General features: G+C 43.5%; 1 protein-coding gene across 1 annotated transcript in view; it reads left to right on the top strand.

The window, feature by feature from the left end:
- Positions 1-2,409: 2,409 nt before the first annotated feature.
- COX10 (cytochrome c oxidase assembly factor heme A:farnesyltransferase COX10) overlaps positions 2,410-19,278 on the top strand; it is a 126,465-nt gene continuing 109,596 nt past the window's right edge. The window contains exons 1-3 of the mRNA XM_028089050.2: positions 2,410-2,533; positions 6,748-6,881; positions 8,818-9,139. Of these exons, the coding sequence (XP_027944851.1) occupies positions 2,491-2,533; positions 6,748-6,881; positions 8,818-9,139 (499 nt within the window). The 5' untranslated portion in view covers positions 2,410-2,490. The remainder of the gene's footprint in view (positions 2,534-6,747; positions 6,882-8,817; positions 9,140-19,278) is intronic.

The following is a 19,278-nucleotide window of genomic DNA, read 5'->3' as shown; positions in this document are numbered from 1 at the left end:
TCACCTGTGGTGCTTTAAAAAGAAAATTACAGGTCTCTTCCTTCCATTCCACACCCCTTCTGATTTAATTGGTCTGTAAGTGGCTTAGGCATCTGTAATTTTTGAAGCCCTCTGGGTGATTCTGACAGACAGCCAAGGTTGAAATACCGTGTTTTATAAATCACAGAAACTGTTACACTTCAAGATGCTCAGGTGAATAAGGCTGTACGATATGCTGGAAAGAACAGGTATCAGGGGTTCTGGTCTTGGTTCTGGAACTCAAGCAGCTAGGAGGAGACTGGGCAGATCACCGAAAACTCTGAGCCTCAACGTGTTAGTTCATAAAGACTTGCTATGGGAATACACATCAGGTGTTTATAAAAGCACACGATAACGTATAAGGAGTTTGAAAACTTTTAACACAGTATTTAATGCTATTTTTCTCTTCATGGAGTGTCCTTTTTCTCGTCTGCAGGAAAAATCTGTCCTCCAACTGAGTAGAGTTCAAATCTCTGCTACCTTCCCTGACCCAGTTAGAATTGTTATCTCATCCATATTTCTGCAATACCTTTTACATCACCCCATCATGCTGATTCTATTAACTGAACCTCTCCTACCACCACCCCCTGCACTGGGAGCACAGCGTAATCTCTCACAGATGGGGAGGATCTTTTTTTTTTTTTACATCATTAGTTTTTTTATCAGCAATAATTATTTTAAGTGAATATTTTCCCCCACTTTTTATTATGTTAATCACCATACATTACATCATTAGTTTTTGATGTAGTGTTCCATGATTCATTGTTTGTGCATAACACCCAGTGCTCCACGCAGAACGTGCCCTCTTTAACACCCATCACCAGGCTAACCCATCCCCCCACCCCCCTCCCCTCTAGAAGCCTCAGTTTGTTTTTCAGAGTCCATCATCTCTCATGGTTTGTCACCCCCTCCAATTTACCCCCCTTCATTCTTCCTCTCCTGCTCTTCTTTTTTTTTCTTAACATAGATTGCATTATTTGTTTCAGAGGTACAGATCCGTGATTCAACAGTCTTGTACAGTTCACAGCGCTCACCACAGCACATACCCTCCCCAATGTCTACCACCCAGCCACCCCATCCCTCCCAACCCCACCACTCCAGCAACCCTCAGTTTGTTTCCTGAGATTAAGAATTCCTCATATCAGTGAAGTCATATGATACAGGTCTTTCTCTGATTGACTTATTTCCCTCAGCAGAACACCCTCCAGTTCCAACCACGTCTACAAATGGCAAGATCTCATTCCTTTTGATGGCTGCATAATATTCCATTGTGTATATATACCACTTCTTCTTTATCCATTCATCTGTCGATGGACATCTTGGCCCTTTCCACAGTTTGGCTATTGTGGACATTGCTGCTATAAACATTGGGGTGCAGTACCCCTTTGGATAGATGGGGAGAATCTTAATCTTCCTATCCTGTGTCTAGCAACGTTAGCTGAGGTGAACCAAAACAGCTATCACCTTATCAATGAAAACACATACCCCCGTATAGAACGCAGTTACCTAGTTACCTATTTCTCTCTTTTCCAAAAGCTGCATCTTCCTTCTTCAGTGTCCTTTTACTTGTGAAACTCCTACTTTAAAAAAAAAAAAAAAAAAAAGAGGAAGGAAGGGCTTCTGAGATCTGCTCTAGAAGTCACAACACTAATGATCATTTATTAAAGCCTATATATAGTAGGTGCCTGGCTACCCATTACAGAGACTTTATTTACTTCTCTCGACCCATCTTATAAGGTAGATGTTATTATCCCCGTTGTACAGCTAGATGATGAGGTTCGGGGAGCTTATGTAACTTGCTCAAGCAGGTCAGAAGGCCAGAGGTGAAGTGAGGACTCGAAGACAGCCCTCTCACCAGAGCCCGAAACCAACCAGCACACGCACCTGCTACATCCTGAGACACTCTGATGATTCCACTCCCCGGTGTGGCTCAGGGACAAGCGACCCCGAGTTCACCGGTCCTCCCACTTGACAGCCAATAGAGTAAAGCTGCCCCTGATCAGACTGGAAGGTGGAGGCATCGTCCCAAGAACCATTTTCTCTTGACGATTCAGTCTGCAAGAAGCGTCCCAAACTGACTTTAAACTGAAGCGCGCGGAGCCCGCAGTCCAGCCCCGCTCCTCGCACGAGGTCACCGAGATGCGGCCAGAGGACGCCTGGAAACCTCTGGGAACGGAGGCGCGGGCCGAGCTCCGCGCGCGGCCTCTTTTCCGGGAACACTCAGCCACACCGTGCTCCTCGCGTTTCTCGAAAGAACCTCAGGCTTCCGACCTCCAGGCCCGCACTCCCCCGCCCGCCCAGGGCGATCACCTTCGGCCACAATCTTTCCCTTCCGCCTCTTGGCCGCCGGAAGTGACGCACCGGAAGCGGCTTCTCTCCCACGGGGGCGGGGAAGGAAGATGGCGGCCCCCAGCAGCCGGTGAGGAGAGAGGAGGACACGGGGATCCCAGGGAGCGGCCGGACTCTTGCGTTATGGCCGCATCCCCGCACACTCTTTCCTCACGCCTCCTGACAGGTACGGCACCCGTCCTTGGGCACGACTTTGGGAAAATTCTCATCTAGTTGCCACGTGCAACGCCGTGGTTCCAGCTGGCTGCAACCTTGGGAGCCCTTGGCGAGGTCGGCAGGGCACCGGTGGGGGGAAGTGACCTCTGGAGCAGCCTGAAGTGAAGACGCTGGGGAGCTGGGGTCTAGTCTTGCAGGGGGGCCCCAGTGGTCCGCACCGCCTCCGTGCCCCTCCCCCGGGGCGGTGGTGTCCGGGGCTGCTTTCGGTTTCCGAGGGGAGGCTGGTGGAGAGGATCGAGTAGAACCTTGGGGCCCCACGAGTCTCGTGGTTTCTCAGAGCCCCAGTTCCTAGTTACGAGGGTAAGTTACTTGTAAGCTCCCTCGTGAGGACTGGCGAGCGCTTTGCCCTCCCTCAGAAACCTTGTTCCAATACAAAGGGTTGTGCTGACAACGGTGATGTACGATAAAGGTAAAATGATACAGGTGATGACAACTATAGATAGTGGGCCACAGTCCCTCTCAAACTTTTGGCTTTCTACCATCAGCGTGGGCCCTGATAGCATCCTCCCGCTAAAGGCCCTGTGACGACTGTGTGTTAAAGGTGGTAGGTGCTTCCGTGCCTAGGTCTCAGCTCAGGTGGCACCTTTTCGGAGATGCCTACCCTGACCACCCTATTTAAGGTGCAGCCCCCTGCCCCTCTTTTCTCACATCACTCTTATCTCTTTCCCCATGGTTAGCATAGTCTGTAATTGTTTTTGTTTTTGTTTTTAAGATTTTATTTCTTCGAGCGAGCGAGCATGGGTGGGGGGAGGTAGGGAGCCCCGTGCAGGGCTGGATCCCAGGACCCCAGGGATCGTGACTTGAGCCACCCAGGCGCCACTTAATTATTTATATACAGGTTTATTATGTGTTTCTCCCAACCCTGTGAAGGTTAGGGACAGTTCCTCTCTGGCTGGCCTCTGTGCCCCTAGGGCCCAAAACGGTACCTGGTCTGTACTGTTCACTCTTAATAATTGTTCGTTAATCCTATTTGTCCATTCATTTCAGAGATTAATTAAAGAAATGTTAAAGAGGAGGTGGGGAATTGTTTTGCCCTCGGTAGTTTTGATGATAACAAATGGCTGTGTGAGGAATGTGTTGCTGGTGGTCTGAATTGGAGATGGGTAGCAGAAGCCAGGGACTCCTTTTTGGTCAAATCCCGCTGTTGGGTCTCACCTGTCACAAGCTCTCTCTGCAGTGCCTAGCGATGTTGATCACAGTGACTCTGTGAAACTCCTTTCTTCCTTTTCTCTTATCATATTATTATTTTTATGGGTCTCTTTTGGCTGTGTAATCTCAGGGCATATCATTTGTGTTTTCCGGAGTTGAGTTTACTTATCTGTAAAGTGAGGCACTTGAACCAGATGAGCTCAAAGTCCCTTCTGGTTCAAAAAGAGGGGAGGAGTGTGGGAAGTGGGAGCAAGTAGAGATGAAACAAGATTGGCCCTATTTTAATAATTGTTGAAGCTGGGGAATAAGTATTGGGAGCTCATTGTATTCTTACGTTATTGTCTACGATCGAAAGTTTTCATAATGAAAAGTTTTTTTAAAAAGGTCTGTGATTCCTTTTTCTGTCATCCCTGACTGTGAGTGTTCTTTGATCGTGACCCTAGGCACTGATTCTCAGAGAGCTCATCCTTTCTTAGTGCTTGAATTGCTACCTCTGTATGGAGGTTTTTCCAGTGTGCATTCCTCAGCCTAACTGCTCTTCTGCCTTTCAGTCCCAAACTCGCGGCTTCCTGTAAGAACAGTCTCACTTCACTGCTCAGAGTTCCCCAGTTCCAGTAGTGGGCTGCATATGGTTTGGTGCTGGATCAGTCTTTTCAGTGCTGGTACGAAGACAGTTTAGCTTCCTGAAACAGTGAACACAATTGCCCAAAAAATCTGCTAGTAAGTGGTCTGTACAACCTGCTATGATCCCCTTGAAAGATCATTACAAGACCTGATAGGGAAGCACCGTGGCAGGAAGGGGTGGAAGAAAGGCAGAGTGCGACCATATTAGGTATCTGGTGGTTGTGTCTGCTTAATGCAAAGCATTTTATTGCCATTAAAAAAATTCAGAACCTACAGTTACACGTCTGTGCACTACATTCTTAAAAGCTCTACCATTGTGACTCAGTGTGACGTTGAATGGTGGGTATGGTCACGTTAACAGATTTTTAATGTAACTCTTGTAAGCTCTGGGTATCTTCAGACCGACATTTGTTATCCAGGGCTGAACTGTCTTTCAGTTTCTAGGAACTGATTTATAGAAATGGGACATGTTTCGCCTAAATGAAGTGTTTTCATCATTTGAAAGTGCAGTTTCCAGCTGGTTTCTTTTTTTCCTTACTACTATTCTGTAAAATCTCAGTTTGACCCACTTAACCTTGAGAGATATTTTCCGAGGTGGTTCTTTCCCTCCCAGCAACTTGTATTTCTCATTGGACCAAATGACCTCAAAATTTGAAATTAAGGCCCAAACAATAAAACTTTGATGTTTTTTGATGTAATCTTTTATGTATATTATTTTACTTTATTTATTTATTTGAGAGAAAGAGAGTGTGCACATGCACACGAGCAGGGGGAGGGGCAGAAGGAGAGGGAGAAGGAGAAGCAGACTCCCCACTGAGCAAGATAGCTCACAGGGTTGGGGGGGCTCAACCCCAGGACCCCGGGATCATGACCTGAGCCGAAGGCAGATGCTTAACCAACTGAGCCACCCAGGCGCCCCGACATAATCTTTTAATGTTAAAATCCTATCTCCCCAAAGAATAATGTCAGGGCAAAAGAAGGAAAATTGTACACCATCAAACAAAACAAGCAAACCCTTGAGTATCAGGACTCATTTGAAAGGAAATTTCAGAGGACTGATTTCAGTGCTTATTCCCTCCTGTACTATGCATGTGCAGGCAACGCATATTCCCGTATATGGAAAATAAGCATTTCATAATTAACTGAGATTGGAGAGTATGATTCCAGTGAAGAAGTGACTTATCTCTGGTCTACGATAATTGCCGTGTATTCTGAGGGGCACTGATACTTCCAAGTAAGTTATGTAGATGGAAAATCTAGGCAGCGAACATGATTTCCATGTTGCAGAGAAAGCACTCTGTCAACTTTTGTAGCAGAGGTGAGTGGAGAATCTCTGCCCTCAAGGAACCCAAAACTATGATGGTGGAAACAAATGGAAACAATTGGCAGTAAGAAGTTCCATAAAAAAGAGTATAAAGTGACAGAGTAATTGAAAAGAGACTTTGAAAATTTGACAAGCAGAGAGGGGAGGCAAGGCATGGCCAGCAGCAAGCATCCACAAAAACGAACAAATTGTGTAAAAGTGTGGTGGGCTTAGCGGAGAGTGATCAGTTACGCGTCAGTTACGAGTACGTTTCTGGGGAGTAATGTCTATCCTGGGCTTCCCAGAGAAAACCCGTCCATTACAACCCATCCCTGTGTTGCTAGGAGAGCAATTGGCGGTAGGCTTGATGACCCTGGAAATGAGTGAAAGCTTAGGAATTACCCTATAATTGCATTTGCTCGGGGACAATATGTAGTAGAACACGATTGTCTTAAAGTGGCCAGACACGGCAAGAGAAGATGCGTGAAGGTGGTGGAGAATGAGCAATGTTTTGGGTCGTGGAAGCCATGGGACCATCGCTTCCATGGCCTTACACGGAAGCATTGGATTCGTTGTTCGAGAGGTTTGGTTTGATTAAAAGTCAAATTCAGACCACAGCTCTTTTGCTTCTTCCTGCCTACGTTGATAGAGCCAAACTTCACTGAGGACTGTTTCCCCTCCCTTTTGGTTAGTTGTCTTACCCAGCATGGCCAAAGTATTAATCTGAAATGTATTTTCCAGTTTACTGTCACTGAGAAAACCTGTGTTTCTCATTTTCCACTATTTTAAAAGTGACTGAACTGATTGTTTTATATTTTTCTCAAAACAATCTACAGTGTGGTCATTTCAGCACTTCATATAATAAAAGTATAACGATTCTGAAATGAAAAATTGCCCTATCCCTGCTGAAGAATTTACACTTAGTGAATCGAGGGGATTCGTGGCAGTGATGCACAAATCCGGTCAGAGTTCTGACCCTTCACACGTCCCATTGCTTATGGTGGTGGCCAGCTTTGCTTCTGGGTAGACACAGTCAGGTTTTGGTGAGAAGCACTAATCACGTGAACCTTTCCCTTTTCTCCATACAGGTTGGGTAGGAGGATGTGTCTGGTATCTACAAAGAAGAGCTATGCAGGAGTCCCCTCACACATTCGTGCATCTTTTCAGGAATGTCAATAAGCAGTGGATTACATTTCAGCACTTGTCCTTCCTCAGGCGCATGGTATGTTCAGAAGACCATTCTCACTCGGCTGCTGTCTGCCTTTACTTTCTTTGTATGAGGGAATTTGAGAAATTCCTATTAAAAGAAGAGTTGTAAGAAGTACTGCTTGAAAAAGACTTTTATTTAGTGTCCTTTTGGCATTTATCCAAAACTTTAATTCCTTGTTTTGATTATTCTTAACTAAAACCAGAATAGTCCTGGCATTGGAGGTTAAAAGTATGATCTTGAACTTACTGATTAAGTTTGGAGAAAGATTGAAAACTTCTGGCATATTTTACCTAGGAGAAAATTAGGAAAAGCTGAACTGTTATCATATATCTCTTTAAATTCTTTTAAAGTTCTGTGAATATATCAATGATATAGAAATAATTTCTTTAACAGTGTGACCTTCCCGTTTTCCTATATCAGCAGTGCATCTAAAAGTCTTTTAAATGCATGCGCCTCTGCGTAGTTTTTGTAGCAAATTGAGTTTTTAGAATTTGCTAGGCATTTTTTTTAATTTTTTATTGCTGTGTTAATACATTACATCATTAGTTTTTGATGTAGTGTTCCACGATTCATTGTTTGTGCATAAAACCCAGTGGTGCACGCAGAACGTGCCCTCTTTAATACCCATCACCAGGCTAACCCATCCCCCCACCCCCCTCCCCTCTAGAACCCTCTGCTAGGCATTTTATAGTGGGCATTACTCGTACATCCTGGTCCTCTAGGTTGGCTCCATGATATTGTGGGCAACATGGTAGCTTATTCCTAATTACCAGTAAGGACATTTGCCATTAGTTAGAAAAGTATAGAATGGAGATAGTTAAAAACTCATAATTATGATGCAAGCCTGAACGGTTAGCAAGTTCATGATCTCAAATCTGATTTGACACTTCTCTTTTTTTAACTCAGAATGCCCACTTTAACTTAAAATGTAAAATTAACTTAAAATCTTAAACTCATTATTTTGATAAGGGATTTACATTTCCAGAAATGTTCAGATTTCTTACTTTGGGGATCAAGGGTAATGGGTATTTAGAAGAGAAACTCAAGTATGTATAATGCCTTATGTGCACAGAATTCTGGGTTCATTCATGAGTTCGTAATTCCTTTCTAGAACTAGTGTGTGTAATTTCAAGTCTTTGTGATATAACAGAAAAATCACTTAACTGGTTGTCAGAGCAGGTGGCTCCGAGGACCAGGGCCACTTATAACTAACTGATTGTTGACTCTTGTCAGTTACAACTAACTAGTTGTTGACTCTGTCACTTTATTTCTGAGCCTTAGTTTTCTCTTCTGTAAGTTAAAGAAAGAGATACTGATAATGATCCGGCTTCTTAAATGGCCTTTAGAAAAGCACAAATAAGATATATACTTTATAAACTATGAAGATCTATATTATGTAAAACTACACAGTGCCTCACTATGTTAGTAATAGTTAACTGCTGCTTGCTAGTAAGCAATAGAGACTGCCAGACTGTAAAGCTCACATTCTTTCCACACACACACTGCTCTAACGTAACTGAGCCCTGAATTATACCCTACTGCCGAGCCCCCCTCTGCCCTGTTTGCCTAGAAACGTGGAAAGTCAACAGGTTGACTTGGGCTCTTGATGTTAGAACATTTTTTCACTGTATTTGGTGGGGATCATGTTGGAGATCATGCTGGAGGGAATAAGAAATTTATTTTTCTTTCAAGGAACTTAAATGTCCAGGATTTTCTAAACCATAGAATTAAAAACCATCACCGAGGTGTCAGTTATGTTCTCTATACCTCTTAATGTAGTGATTTCCATGTAACAAACACTTGAATATTCATTAATTCAGCATGTATTTACAAAGGTACGGGAAAATCCTTCAAGTGCTGTAACAGACTGATGGGAGGAGTTACCCAACAGCGGTGTAAGAGCACTTTGGGCCTTGGGTTTATAGTAACATGTACTTTCCTTATTTAGTATGTCACACAACTGAACAGGAGCCTCAACCAGCAAGTAAAACGGAAGCCAGACCCTGTGGCATCTCCTTTCCTTGAGAAAACATCTTTGGGTCAAGCCAAAGCAGAAATCTGTGAGATGAGACCTCTTCCACCCCCCAGCCTACCGTTATCCAGAAAGCCAAATGAAAAAGAATTGCTCGAACTGGAATCAGCCTCCATAATTGAAGGCTCACTAGATGCGGGGAAAGAGATGAAGGACGAAAAGCACTGGAAAGAGATGAAGTTGCAGCTGGATGATTTGCCAGGAATTTTGGCGCGGCTGTCCAAAATCAAACTCACAGGTACTTTATTTTTCTGATACACTTAGGTTCTTACTCGAAACTTTATTTTTAGTTAAACGAAATGCTAATTTTAGTACCGCACCAAAAGTGCTATCTTGAAACTATTGATCCTCTGTTAGTATTTTTTTTCTCTCTTCAATTTAATTGGGATTCAAAATCAACTTTTCTGAATTCTGTTTACACAGAACTGTAAATAGTTTTGCGGTAAACATACCGTACTAAAATTAGTCTTTTTTGTTTGTAATTAAAGTAGAATGCTTATCCTGCTTATACCCTTGTCTTTTGTGTTCTTACGCCTACTACCCTTTAAAGATGGCAGTGGGGTAATGAGTTCTGTTTGAGTTCTGAAAACAAAAAGGCCTGCACGCCTGTGGCCACTGGGTCTCCGAGCACACCGCTGGGTTTTGCTTCTTGTAGGGCCTCTGGGATTGTCGCAGGCATGTGGGGATTTAGAGTGCATCTCTGGAAAAAAGGTCTGGAACCAGATTGTATGGCCTCAGCCTAACAAACTGTACCGAATTTTATTGTATGCATTGGGTATTAACCCATAATTATGTCATTCGGTTGTCACCGCCGCCCGGTGAGTCAGGCAAAGTTTTATGGTCATCACGCCATCTCACAGCTAAACTTAGAAGTAGCTTCTGGGCTAACCGTGTTCAGAAGGTATGTTCTGGGTCATCCTGCAGCTTGAAGACCCCTTCTCTCCATTTCTTCTTGGACGAGAATAGGGAGAAGAAATACAGCAAGGGAATAATAAAGTTAAACCAGGTATTCTTTGAGGAAAGAAGTGGAAAGCAATGTTACTGAGTCAAAATTGGGAAATGAACAATGAGACGAGAGGCTTTGGAGAGTAGAGAAGACCAGGGAAAGAGTGGTGTGTGTGTGTGTGTGTTTCAAGACAGTTGAGCCTGAAATCCAAGGTAAAAGGAGATGAAGCAGGTAACTTCTTTCCTCAGTGACCAAAGTCACTTAAAGAAAATCTTTTTGGGGGGTTGGGGGGGGTAGAAAACAGGCATAGGGAGTTTGCCAGATAGAAGAATCATAGTAAGACTTACTTAGTGTAACTCCAGAACAGTGAGGCTAATTCCAGGTGGCATCCTTGAAAATTATGGTAGCTGAGCAAGGAATCACCACATTTCAATGAAAAGTTATCTTTTATCATTTATCATGTTGCTGACATGGTAAGAATGACTGCAGATACGATCGTAAGGATGTCACCCCGAAAATGAGTCCTCTCAGTCTGAAGGCAGCGGAATTGACCTCTGTCAACAGCAGGAGCTGCTTGCTTTGTGTGCATCATCGTTGACCGTGTGTTCATGTCTGTATCCGCCTCTCACTCCGCAGACTGCTTCTCTCTCACCATCCCATTCCTGGCGGTAATACCAGCATTCTTTGCTTCCCCCAGTCGGGAAACCTTAGCATCATCCTTAATTCATCGCTCTCCAGTCACCCTTCATCTCTAGTCCAACATCCAGGTGTTAACACTGGTGTCTTTTGTAACACCCGTGCGATTGCTCATCCCTGTTTCTGAAGCTGCCATCTTAGCTGAGAGCCAACACATAGGAGCCCTCTGGTCACTACAGCAGCTCCCAGCTGTTGTCTCTGCCTCTCTCCTCCTGCTTTACCAATTTTCCTAAAACACTGCTTTCACATATTCCTTACCTACTCAAGAGTCTGCAGTCCTTCCGTATTGCCTCCTGCCTCAGCTCTGCCTGGCTTTAGAGGAAAGTTGTGATCTTGAGTGATCAAATTCTTCCCCATAAATAGACTGCCCCTCCCAACCCTTTCCCCTACCCTGTCCTGCCAATTAGGCTAAGCCTTCCATCCACCATACCCATCCCTCCTGCCTCCGTGGGAGACCGGTCTGCCTCTTTTATATCTAGTTAGAGCCTTTCAAGAGTTCTCCATTAAGCCTTCTCTTGCCTGCTCTTGGCCCGAGTCTCCCTCTCAAAATTTGGAATATGGCTTTGAGGTCCAGCAAAACTTGAGTTCACATCCTGGCTAGGACATTTACTAGTCAAGGGAGCCTTTGGGCAGTTTCTCAGCCTTGTTGAGACAACTTCCTCACCTGTAGAGTAGCAACAATAATAAATCCTCCAAAGAGTTAAATCACATAATGCACTCAAAGTACCCAGCAGCGGGCCTGACACAGGGAGCACCTCAAAGGTTAGTTTCCAAATAAATACAGGTAAACGTTTGCTTGTCTATTTAATGTATCTTCCCCTAAGATGTTCCAGGCCAAAAATCCTGCCATCTCCGTGTTGAGTATTTGTAGTCTGGAGTCCAGTGCTTCTCACTTCGTAGAGGAAACATGATAGATTGAAGTCATCCAGGGTGGGGCAACTGCTGGGAAAGGGGATAGAGAAACCCTGTCCCTTGGGGACGAGATTGTTTGGCTTGAGAGAGAGAAGGGAGGAGGGAGAAAGAAGGCGACGGAAGGGAGAGTGGCCATGTTCAAGTAGCTGTCGCTCCTGTGATTTAAGGGAACAGTGCTGCTGATGTCCAGGCGAGAGGGCAGAACAAGGAGATTGCACGTCCAGCAGCATGGAGAGCTCTCAGGAGAACGATGGGATGGGAAATGGGCTGCCTCTTGAGGAAGTGGTCCTTGTCATTGGAACCATCCAGGTAGAAGCAGATCATCTTTGAGGGAAGTTGAAGGGATTCCTGCACTGTGTAGTGGGTGGAACTAGATGATACTAAGAGCTGGCCTCCCTTCAGTATTTGTTGGGTGTCTACCTTGTACCTTTGTGCAAGATGCTGAAGATACGGAGATACATGATTTCTTTCCTCAAGAGGAAGCTGATCATCTGGTGGAGGGGGGATTTTGTAGGCATACACATATATACAAATAAAACAGCTGTGGTCAGACACCTCTGCATTTCAAACCCTGAACTTTAAGTAACCTTTGTGATCTTGGGTCATTAACCTTAGAATGCCCAGTTTCTTTATCTGTAAGATAGAGATAATCGTACTCACTGTATATCCTCACTGTGAGGATTAAATGAGATAATGCATGTGAGACACTCATGTGCCCAGCACCTGGTAGGTGCTTAATTAGCTATTATTAATACTATTATTCGTACTGTGTCCATATTTAGGGCAGTTGGTGTTATGGGTGTTGTAGCAGTTCTATGTGTTAAGGCAGAGTGGGGACCCAGAGAGGTGAGTGTTGTTTCTGCCTGTGAAGGGGGCTGAGGTGAACGAGTGTTTACTAGGTACAGAAGGCAAGGACTGTAAGCAGAGGGAGAAGGCTTTGCAAAGGCAAAGAAGCTGGATGCATCCTGGCACATTCTGAAAACTGCGGATACTAGGAGTCATTAAGCTGGACCTGCCTGTGACACAGAGGAGACACTCACTGAGAGTTAGGCAGGGCCACAGTACCATGTTGGCATGCATTTCATGCTAGGGAGTTTGGCTCTTATACCCAAGCAGTGGGAAGTTCTGGAAGGTTCTTTGGAGGAACACACAATCACTTTGTGTTCTGTCTCAAATATTTTTTTTTAAGTGGCTGAATTAGTACCTGATTATTATAAACTTATTGCAACGAAAATTCAAATAATACAGAAGCATGTATCTAAAACTGAAAAAGTATGCTTTCCGGCCATTCTAGGTAAAACCCCTGCTTGAAATGTAGCCTCTTCTATATGTGTATGATCTAAAGCCATGGATATGGTTGTACATTTTAATGGAAATAGGATCATTACACACACACACACACACACACACACACACATGGATATGGTTGTACATTTTAATGGAAATAGGATCATTACACACACACACACACACACACACACACACACACACACACACACACACACACACACGGTTCTGCAGCTTGCCACTTTCTCTTAACAGTGTAGCTTTCACTGAAAGTATTTGCCACTCTGTCCCCTTCCATTATGTAGAACTGCCATTGTTTGCTTACCTAGCCGTCTCCGGCTAAACGTGCAGGGTGTTTCCAGCATGTGCAAGTCTGATTCCCTCCGTATTCTGTGCTTATGCATAAGCAGTCTCTACTGGTTTTGCCTCTAAGATAATGGAAAAGGATTTTTATGTGTGTTAGGTTTCATATTTTAAGTCATGATGGGATTTAGCATCTTTTTCTCTATTTTGATCATTTGTGTTTTTTCTTCTATTGTTTCTTATACCCTCCGTCATTTCTTACTGATATTTTTTTGTGATGTTTTGTTGTTTTGTTTTGTTTTGCCCCACTGAGATATTTACCTTTTAGGTGTTCAAATTATTTATTAGTTGGTTTTGTTGGTTTTTTTTTTTTAATGCTTAGAAAGATTTTTTTCTGCCCTGTGGTTATAAAAGCATTCGCTCATGTTTTTTCCTGGTACTTTTCTATTTTTAGCATATTCTCTAAGGTTTGGGGACCACGTTGAGTTTAGTTCCACAGAAGGAATAGGATTGATTAAGAGATCTGTGGTAGCGGCATCATTGAGCCAGGGGTGCCTGTTTTTGTAAATAAAGTTTTATTGGAACACAGCCATATCCATTTGTTCTGTGGCGATGTCATGCTGCATCAGTGGCGGAGCTGAGTGACTGTGATAGAAAACGTACAGCCTGGAAAACCTGAAACACTTCTTCTCTGGCCCTTTAGAGGGAAGAACTTGCTGAGCCTGGCTATCAAGCATGGGCCAGTGAGAGGCAAGCGTGAGGACCAGCACACCAGTTGGCGGTCAGTTGAGACTTGGGCTGCACTAAGGCTGTAGTGGGTCAGGAGGAGGAAGAGAGAGAGAGAGAGAGAGAGAGAGGAGGCAATAGAATGAGCAGAACCTTACGTAGAGATGGGGGAGTGCTGGGAGGCCTGAAATAAAAGGTTAGGGCACAGAGCCGCAGAGAGTTTGGCTGCCACAAAGCAAGCATTCTCCAGGTCTCTGGGCCACGTGCTCCCTGTTACCCTCCACCCGACCCACTTCTCTCAGAGAGAGCATAGTGTGGTGACCTGTGGTCCAGAGTCCCTGCATTCAGATCCTGGCTCTTACAGTGACCTTGAGCAAGTTCCATAAAAAAAGTAAAAACAACTCTGTGTGCCTCGGTTTACCCACCTGTAAACTAGCTAATGATATCTACTTCCAAGGGTTGTTCTGAGTATTAAATGGGATAAAATTTGCAGACTACATAGAAAGTGATAGGTTAAGAGCTATACACTTGTCTCGTAAAAGACAAATTTGTTACCTAGGTGCTGCCACAGGCATTTTGAGTTTGAGATGATTATCCCTGCTCTAGAAAAACTTCCAGCTTTCTGATATGGATCAACGGTAGTGTGAGGCTGAAGAGTCTGAACACTGAAGGAAGAAACAGGTTTGGGGGGAAGATGAATTCAGTTTCGGACTCGTGGATTTTGAATATCCCGGTGGTGAGGTTCAGTGGGCAGTTGGCTGTGGAAGACAAGAGCTCAGATAGAACGTTGGGCTGTAAGACTGAGGGGTCTTCAGCGTGGCGCCAGCCATGAAGATGTGGTAGTGAACAAAGTTGTCTGCGGTTGGTGTGTAGTGACCAGAACAGAAGACCAAGGTCATTTGGGGTGCATCCCCTTTTAAGGATTGGGGAGAGCGTGTAACGGAGCCTGCAAGGAACTAAACAATCAGAGAAAGTGAAACAGGAAAGGGCTTAGTCACAGAGGCCAAAAGAGAAGACACGGTTCGTAAAGGAAGTGATGAACATTTTTTTTCTTTTTTAAGTAGACTGCACGCCCAACATGGGGCTGGCACTCACAACCCTGAGATCACGAGTCGCATGCTCTCCCAACTGAGCCAGCCAGCCGCCCCAAGGAAGTGATCAACACTTAAATGGTAGAGGTCTACTAAGATGGCTGGCCAGAAAGTTATTTTATTTGGCCAGTAGGAAGTCAGTGTTGCCTTGACTGCTAAATCAGGAAATAATTGTCAATGCTTCCTCTTCTTAGAGCCTTAAATGAGGTACTTGAAATGATTCATTTAAAGTAATTCCTTAAGGTTTATTTTCAGAGTGCTTACTTCTTTGGGAACAGAAGGGAAGTATGGTAATTGGTTTAGGATCCTTTTTTTTTTTTTTTTGGTGGGAAGCCACACCTTCCTGTCCTGCATCCTGGCTGTTGTCATGCTTTTCCTTTTACGTACCATGTGGTGTTGTATATCAGAACAGGCATTCCAGCTGCAGGGTTTGATACTGAAAACATGGTGACTGAAATCTAAGGCAGTGATCCAGTTGCTCATTTAATAGTACATAACGTGTTAGAGCGTGTGCGTTGACTCATCGGTTCCCTCATGTCGGCGTGCTAATGAGCATACGCCGCACTCGTGTTCACACGACGCTTCCTGGCCCCCATCCACAGGGATCCTGGTCCTGTAGGCCTGGGGCAGGACCCCGAGGTCTGCATTTCTGACAAGCACACCAGATGATCCGATGCAGGTGGTCCTGGACCACCCTTCAAGCAAGTGAAGTAGGTGTTGGGCAGGAAGAGTGCCGGGCGCAGACGCCTTGGTCTGCTGGATGTGGGGGGCACTGACCCAGTGAGAGCAGAGCAGCCCCTGCTACTGCCGGCAGCAGGAAGAGCCAGCTGGGCAGGATCTGGACCACACAAGAGATGGATGCAAAGCAAGATGCACCGAGGAAAACGGGAGCAACAGCCTCCGCTGCAACCACAGATGGAGAAGTCCCAGGGCAGTAAATTTCCCCTCGTATCATTTTCTATATTCCCTGCCCCAGGTTTCTGGATGAGCTAATTGAATTAAAGTCATTTCCTTCTGCTTATTCCATTTAAAGAGGCAGCACCCTTTGGGTGACCCCTACCCCCTTATTTGACCTTTTACCTCCCTCTTTAGTTTATTACTTGAATTCACACATGCCTTGGAGTCAGCAGGATTTTTTTTCTTTAAGAAAATCCCTGGTATCTATCAATTGATTTCTTTTGGACTCTTAACATCTTGGGCAATTCATTTATAGCTAATGATAGCCGAGGCAGAAATATCTGAGAGTCAGCGATCACTTTTATGGAACTAGTCTTTCTTTGCCTCCCTTGGTTTATAGCTGTAATATACCAAGGATAATTAACTGTAGAATAAGTGAAGGGCCATACAGTGATCCTACTTCTGTTTCATTTGTAGGATATCAGGGTAGCAGCAGATGGATGCCTTGACATGCGTGCCAGGATCTGAGCCAAATGTTTGCTGGTGCTATACCATTTAAGGATTTTTTTTTTCTATGAAAGGAAGTAAGACTGAATTTATAAAGAAGCAATAATAATGTCTCCCTTGAGTTTCTCTTGCCAACTGAGCTATTTACAATATGTTTTTGGAGTTTGTTGCAAGGACCACACTGGGTTGGAGAAATTTTATTGGGGTTAGGATCATAAGAGGCTTTGGTGACTCAACTGAGTTTATACTCAGTATGGGTCAATAAAAAGCAGGGTTTTTTTTCTCCCCCCCGCCCCCCACCAATAACATCTGTACTGAAAAGCTACAGCATACTTTCTGAGACCAGAACACGAAAATAGATTGTTTGTTAGAACCAGTAATTATGCTGTTGACAGGACTGATACAAACTAGAGTCTATCAATGTATAGATTTTTTTTCCCCCTAGAGCCTAGAATGCTTTTTATTAAAAGGAAAAAACCTCACAAGAATAGAGGATACAATTTTATTGTTTTTAAAAGTACACTTACTCCAGTCTTTGGCTCTCAGATACTATATAACGAATCTTTATATTGATTGAGTAGAATTATGATTTCCTGGCTTTTCATTTATATTTTGAAATAATTGCCTTAATGACATGCTTATAAATGTTAAAATAGTATCTTTATTAATTGTTTACTTTTAGGAAACAAAATGGAAAATACAGATAAGCAAAAATGAAAAGAATGTAATCTCCCCTTAATTTCTGCCTTTCAAAATAATAAGCATTTTGATGACTTTGGCATACTCTAGAACTTTTTTTCTATACATCCTATTCATACATATTAATGCATACATAGTTTCTGATGTGTTTGTTTTATAAAAATGGGGTCATAATACACATTTTGTTCAGTTATTTGCTTTCTGCCCTCAATAGTGTGTCACAGACAAGCTTCCTCATCCCTATAGTGAAATCTGCCTCCTATATTTTTAAGATTAGTTGTACTCCATAGTGTGGATACATTGAATTTATTGACCGATTTCCTTTTTAATTGATATTTAGGTAGTCTGTAGCTTTTACTACTAGTAATAATGATTTTTAATATCATCGTACATCTGTCCTTGTACACATTTATTTCTGAAAGAGCCTTAGACATGCACTTTTGCTTTTTTTTATTTCTTTTAAAGATTTTATTTATTTGAGAGAGAGAGGGAAAACAAGCAGAGTGGGGAGGAGCAGAGGCAGAGGGAGAAGCAGACTCCCCGCTGAGCAGGGAGCCCGATGTGGGACTCGATCTCTGGACCGTGGGATCACGACCTGAGCCAAAGGCAGACGCTTAACTGACTGAACCAGCAGGCGCCCAGGATGCTTTTGCTTTTAATGGGTAGATAGCATGCTGTTGCATGGCCGTATCATAATTTATTTACCACCTATTCCCTTTAGATTGTTTTCAGTTTCTATTATTACAAACGGTGCTGTAATATCTCTGGCCATTTTCCTACAGTAGGTGCCTCCAGGGAGCCTTGCTGAATCAAAGGCTATGCAGACTCTGGAAGTTTTTATTTTTTCTGGCAGATTTCTCTTGAGAAAAGTTCCACCAGTCTGTGCTATTATCAGATTAACCAACCCTCTGTACCTTCCACCAACGAATGCTAGATAATAATACACTTTTAGAAATAACTCTACCTATTTGGTGGGTGAAAAATGGCACTGGAGTGTTTAAATCTGTATTTTTAACTTTATGATTTTATATTTTCATTTAAATATTTCCCTTACAGGAAATGTTTTACAGCCAATGGTATAAGGTGGAGATACCCAGTTTTTAATAAGTCATTAACCAGTGTTGAATGTCATACTCACACATTTAAGAGTTTGTGAAATTCTGTCCCTGGTGGACAAACCTCATTGCCCTTAACCCCAAAAATTCTGTTAGTATTTTAATTGGTATTTCTGCATGTTTACAGATTAATTTGGGGATGAATTGAGATCTTTACAGTGTACATCATCCTCGTTTATCCAAATCTTTTATGTCTCTCAAGTTTTATAGTTTTCTTTGAATAGACTGTTCTTACTGATGATTTTGAAACAGTAAAAAAATATATTTTCAGTTGATTATTGAGTTTTTCAGGTAGTCAATCAAGTGATGATCAGGTTGTCTCCTTTTTCATATTTATACCAATTATTTCATTCTCTGGTGTAATTGCCGCTTTGTTCTGTTCCCTCCATTTGCTCTCCTCATTGTAGTTTCATCTTCGTTCAGAAGGAGCCCGTGAAGTGTGTTATGTTCAACACTGATTTGATTTGCTGCTGTCTGCTTCTTATTACCACTCCTGACTTCGAACGTTCTGCTAATGGCAGTTTCTTTTTCTGTATCCTTTTCTTAGCCCTTTTATTCTGTTTCATGGGGTTTGTTTTTTCTGCTTTGTCTACTCATCCTCCTGCTCTTCACGGAGTGCCTGTTATGCCCCAGGTGTGCCCTTCCAAGTGCCCGGGGTAGAGTGGGGTGAGGGCCCCCTGCTCAGGCCCAGCTCCTGGGTCCGACTTCTGTGGGGGAGCTTATACGCTGCTGGTCCTGTGGTGCATCTTCTTCAGAAATATATTTAACCTCTTTTTCTTCCATGCTATTTTTTTTTCCTTTTATGTTGTAGAATCCTTTTTTTAAAGCTTCCATTTGGCCCATTTAATCCATTCCTGAGTGAAGACGACTATTCCCGACAGTAGCCACACCCCCCAAAAGAGTGTAACGTCCAGGAGGACGAGTATTTTGTCTGTTCGCACATTCCTCTGCCCTCCGTGCCTCCGGCAACGCCTGGCACATAGTAGGTGCTCATTATGGATTGATTGAAGGAATGCACGGTTGGCTTTTTCTTCATCCCCTAACACTTAAACTTGGCATTGTTGGGACTTCTCTTGCGTTTTAAGCTGGAGGATGGAGGTTATCGGTTTACATGATTGGTGTAAAGTTCCTGTGGCCTGAGGAGAAGCAGAGGGAGCTAGCTACCAGCGAGGGAACTTTTTCTCGAAAGGTGTTTGCG

This window comes from Eumetopias jubatus, unplaced genomic scaffold (assembly GCF_037043125.1).
Source record: "Eumetopias jubatus isolate StellerSeaLion01/CBP00866 unplaced genomic scaffold, mEumJub1_p1.0 scaffold_10, whole genome shotgun sequence".
Taxonomy (NCBI): domain Eukaryota; kingdom Metazoa; phylum Chordata; class Mammalia; order Carnivora; family Otariidae; genus Eumetopias; species Eumetopias jubatus.
This window is presented reverse-complemented; position numbering and strand designations above follow the sequence as displayed.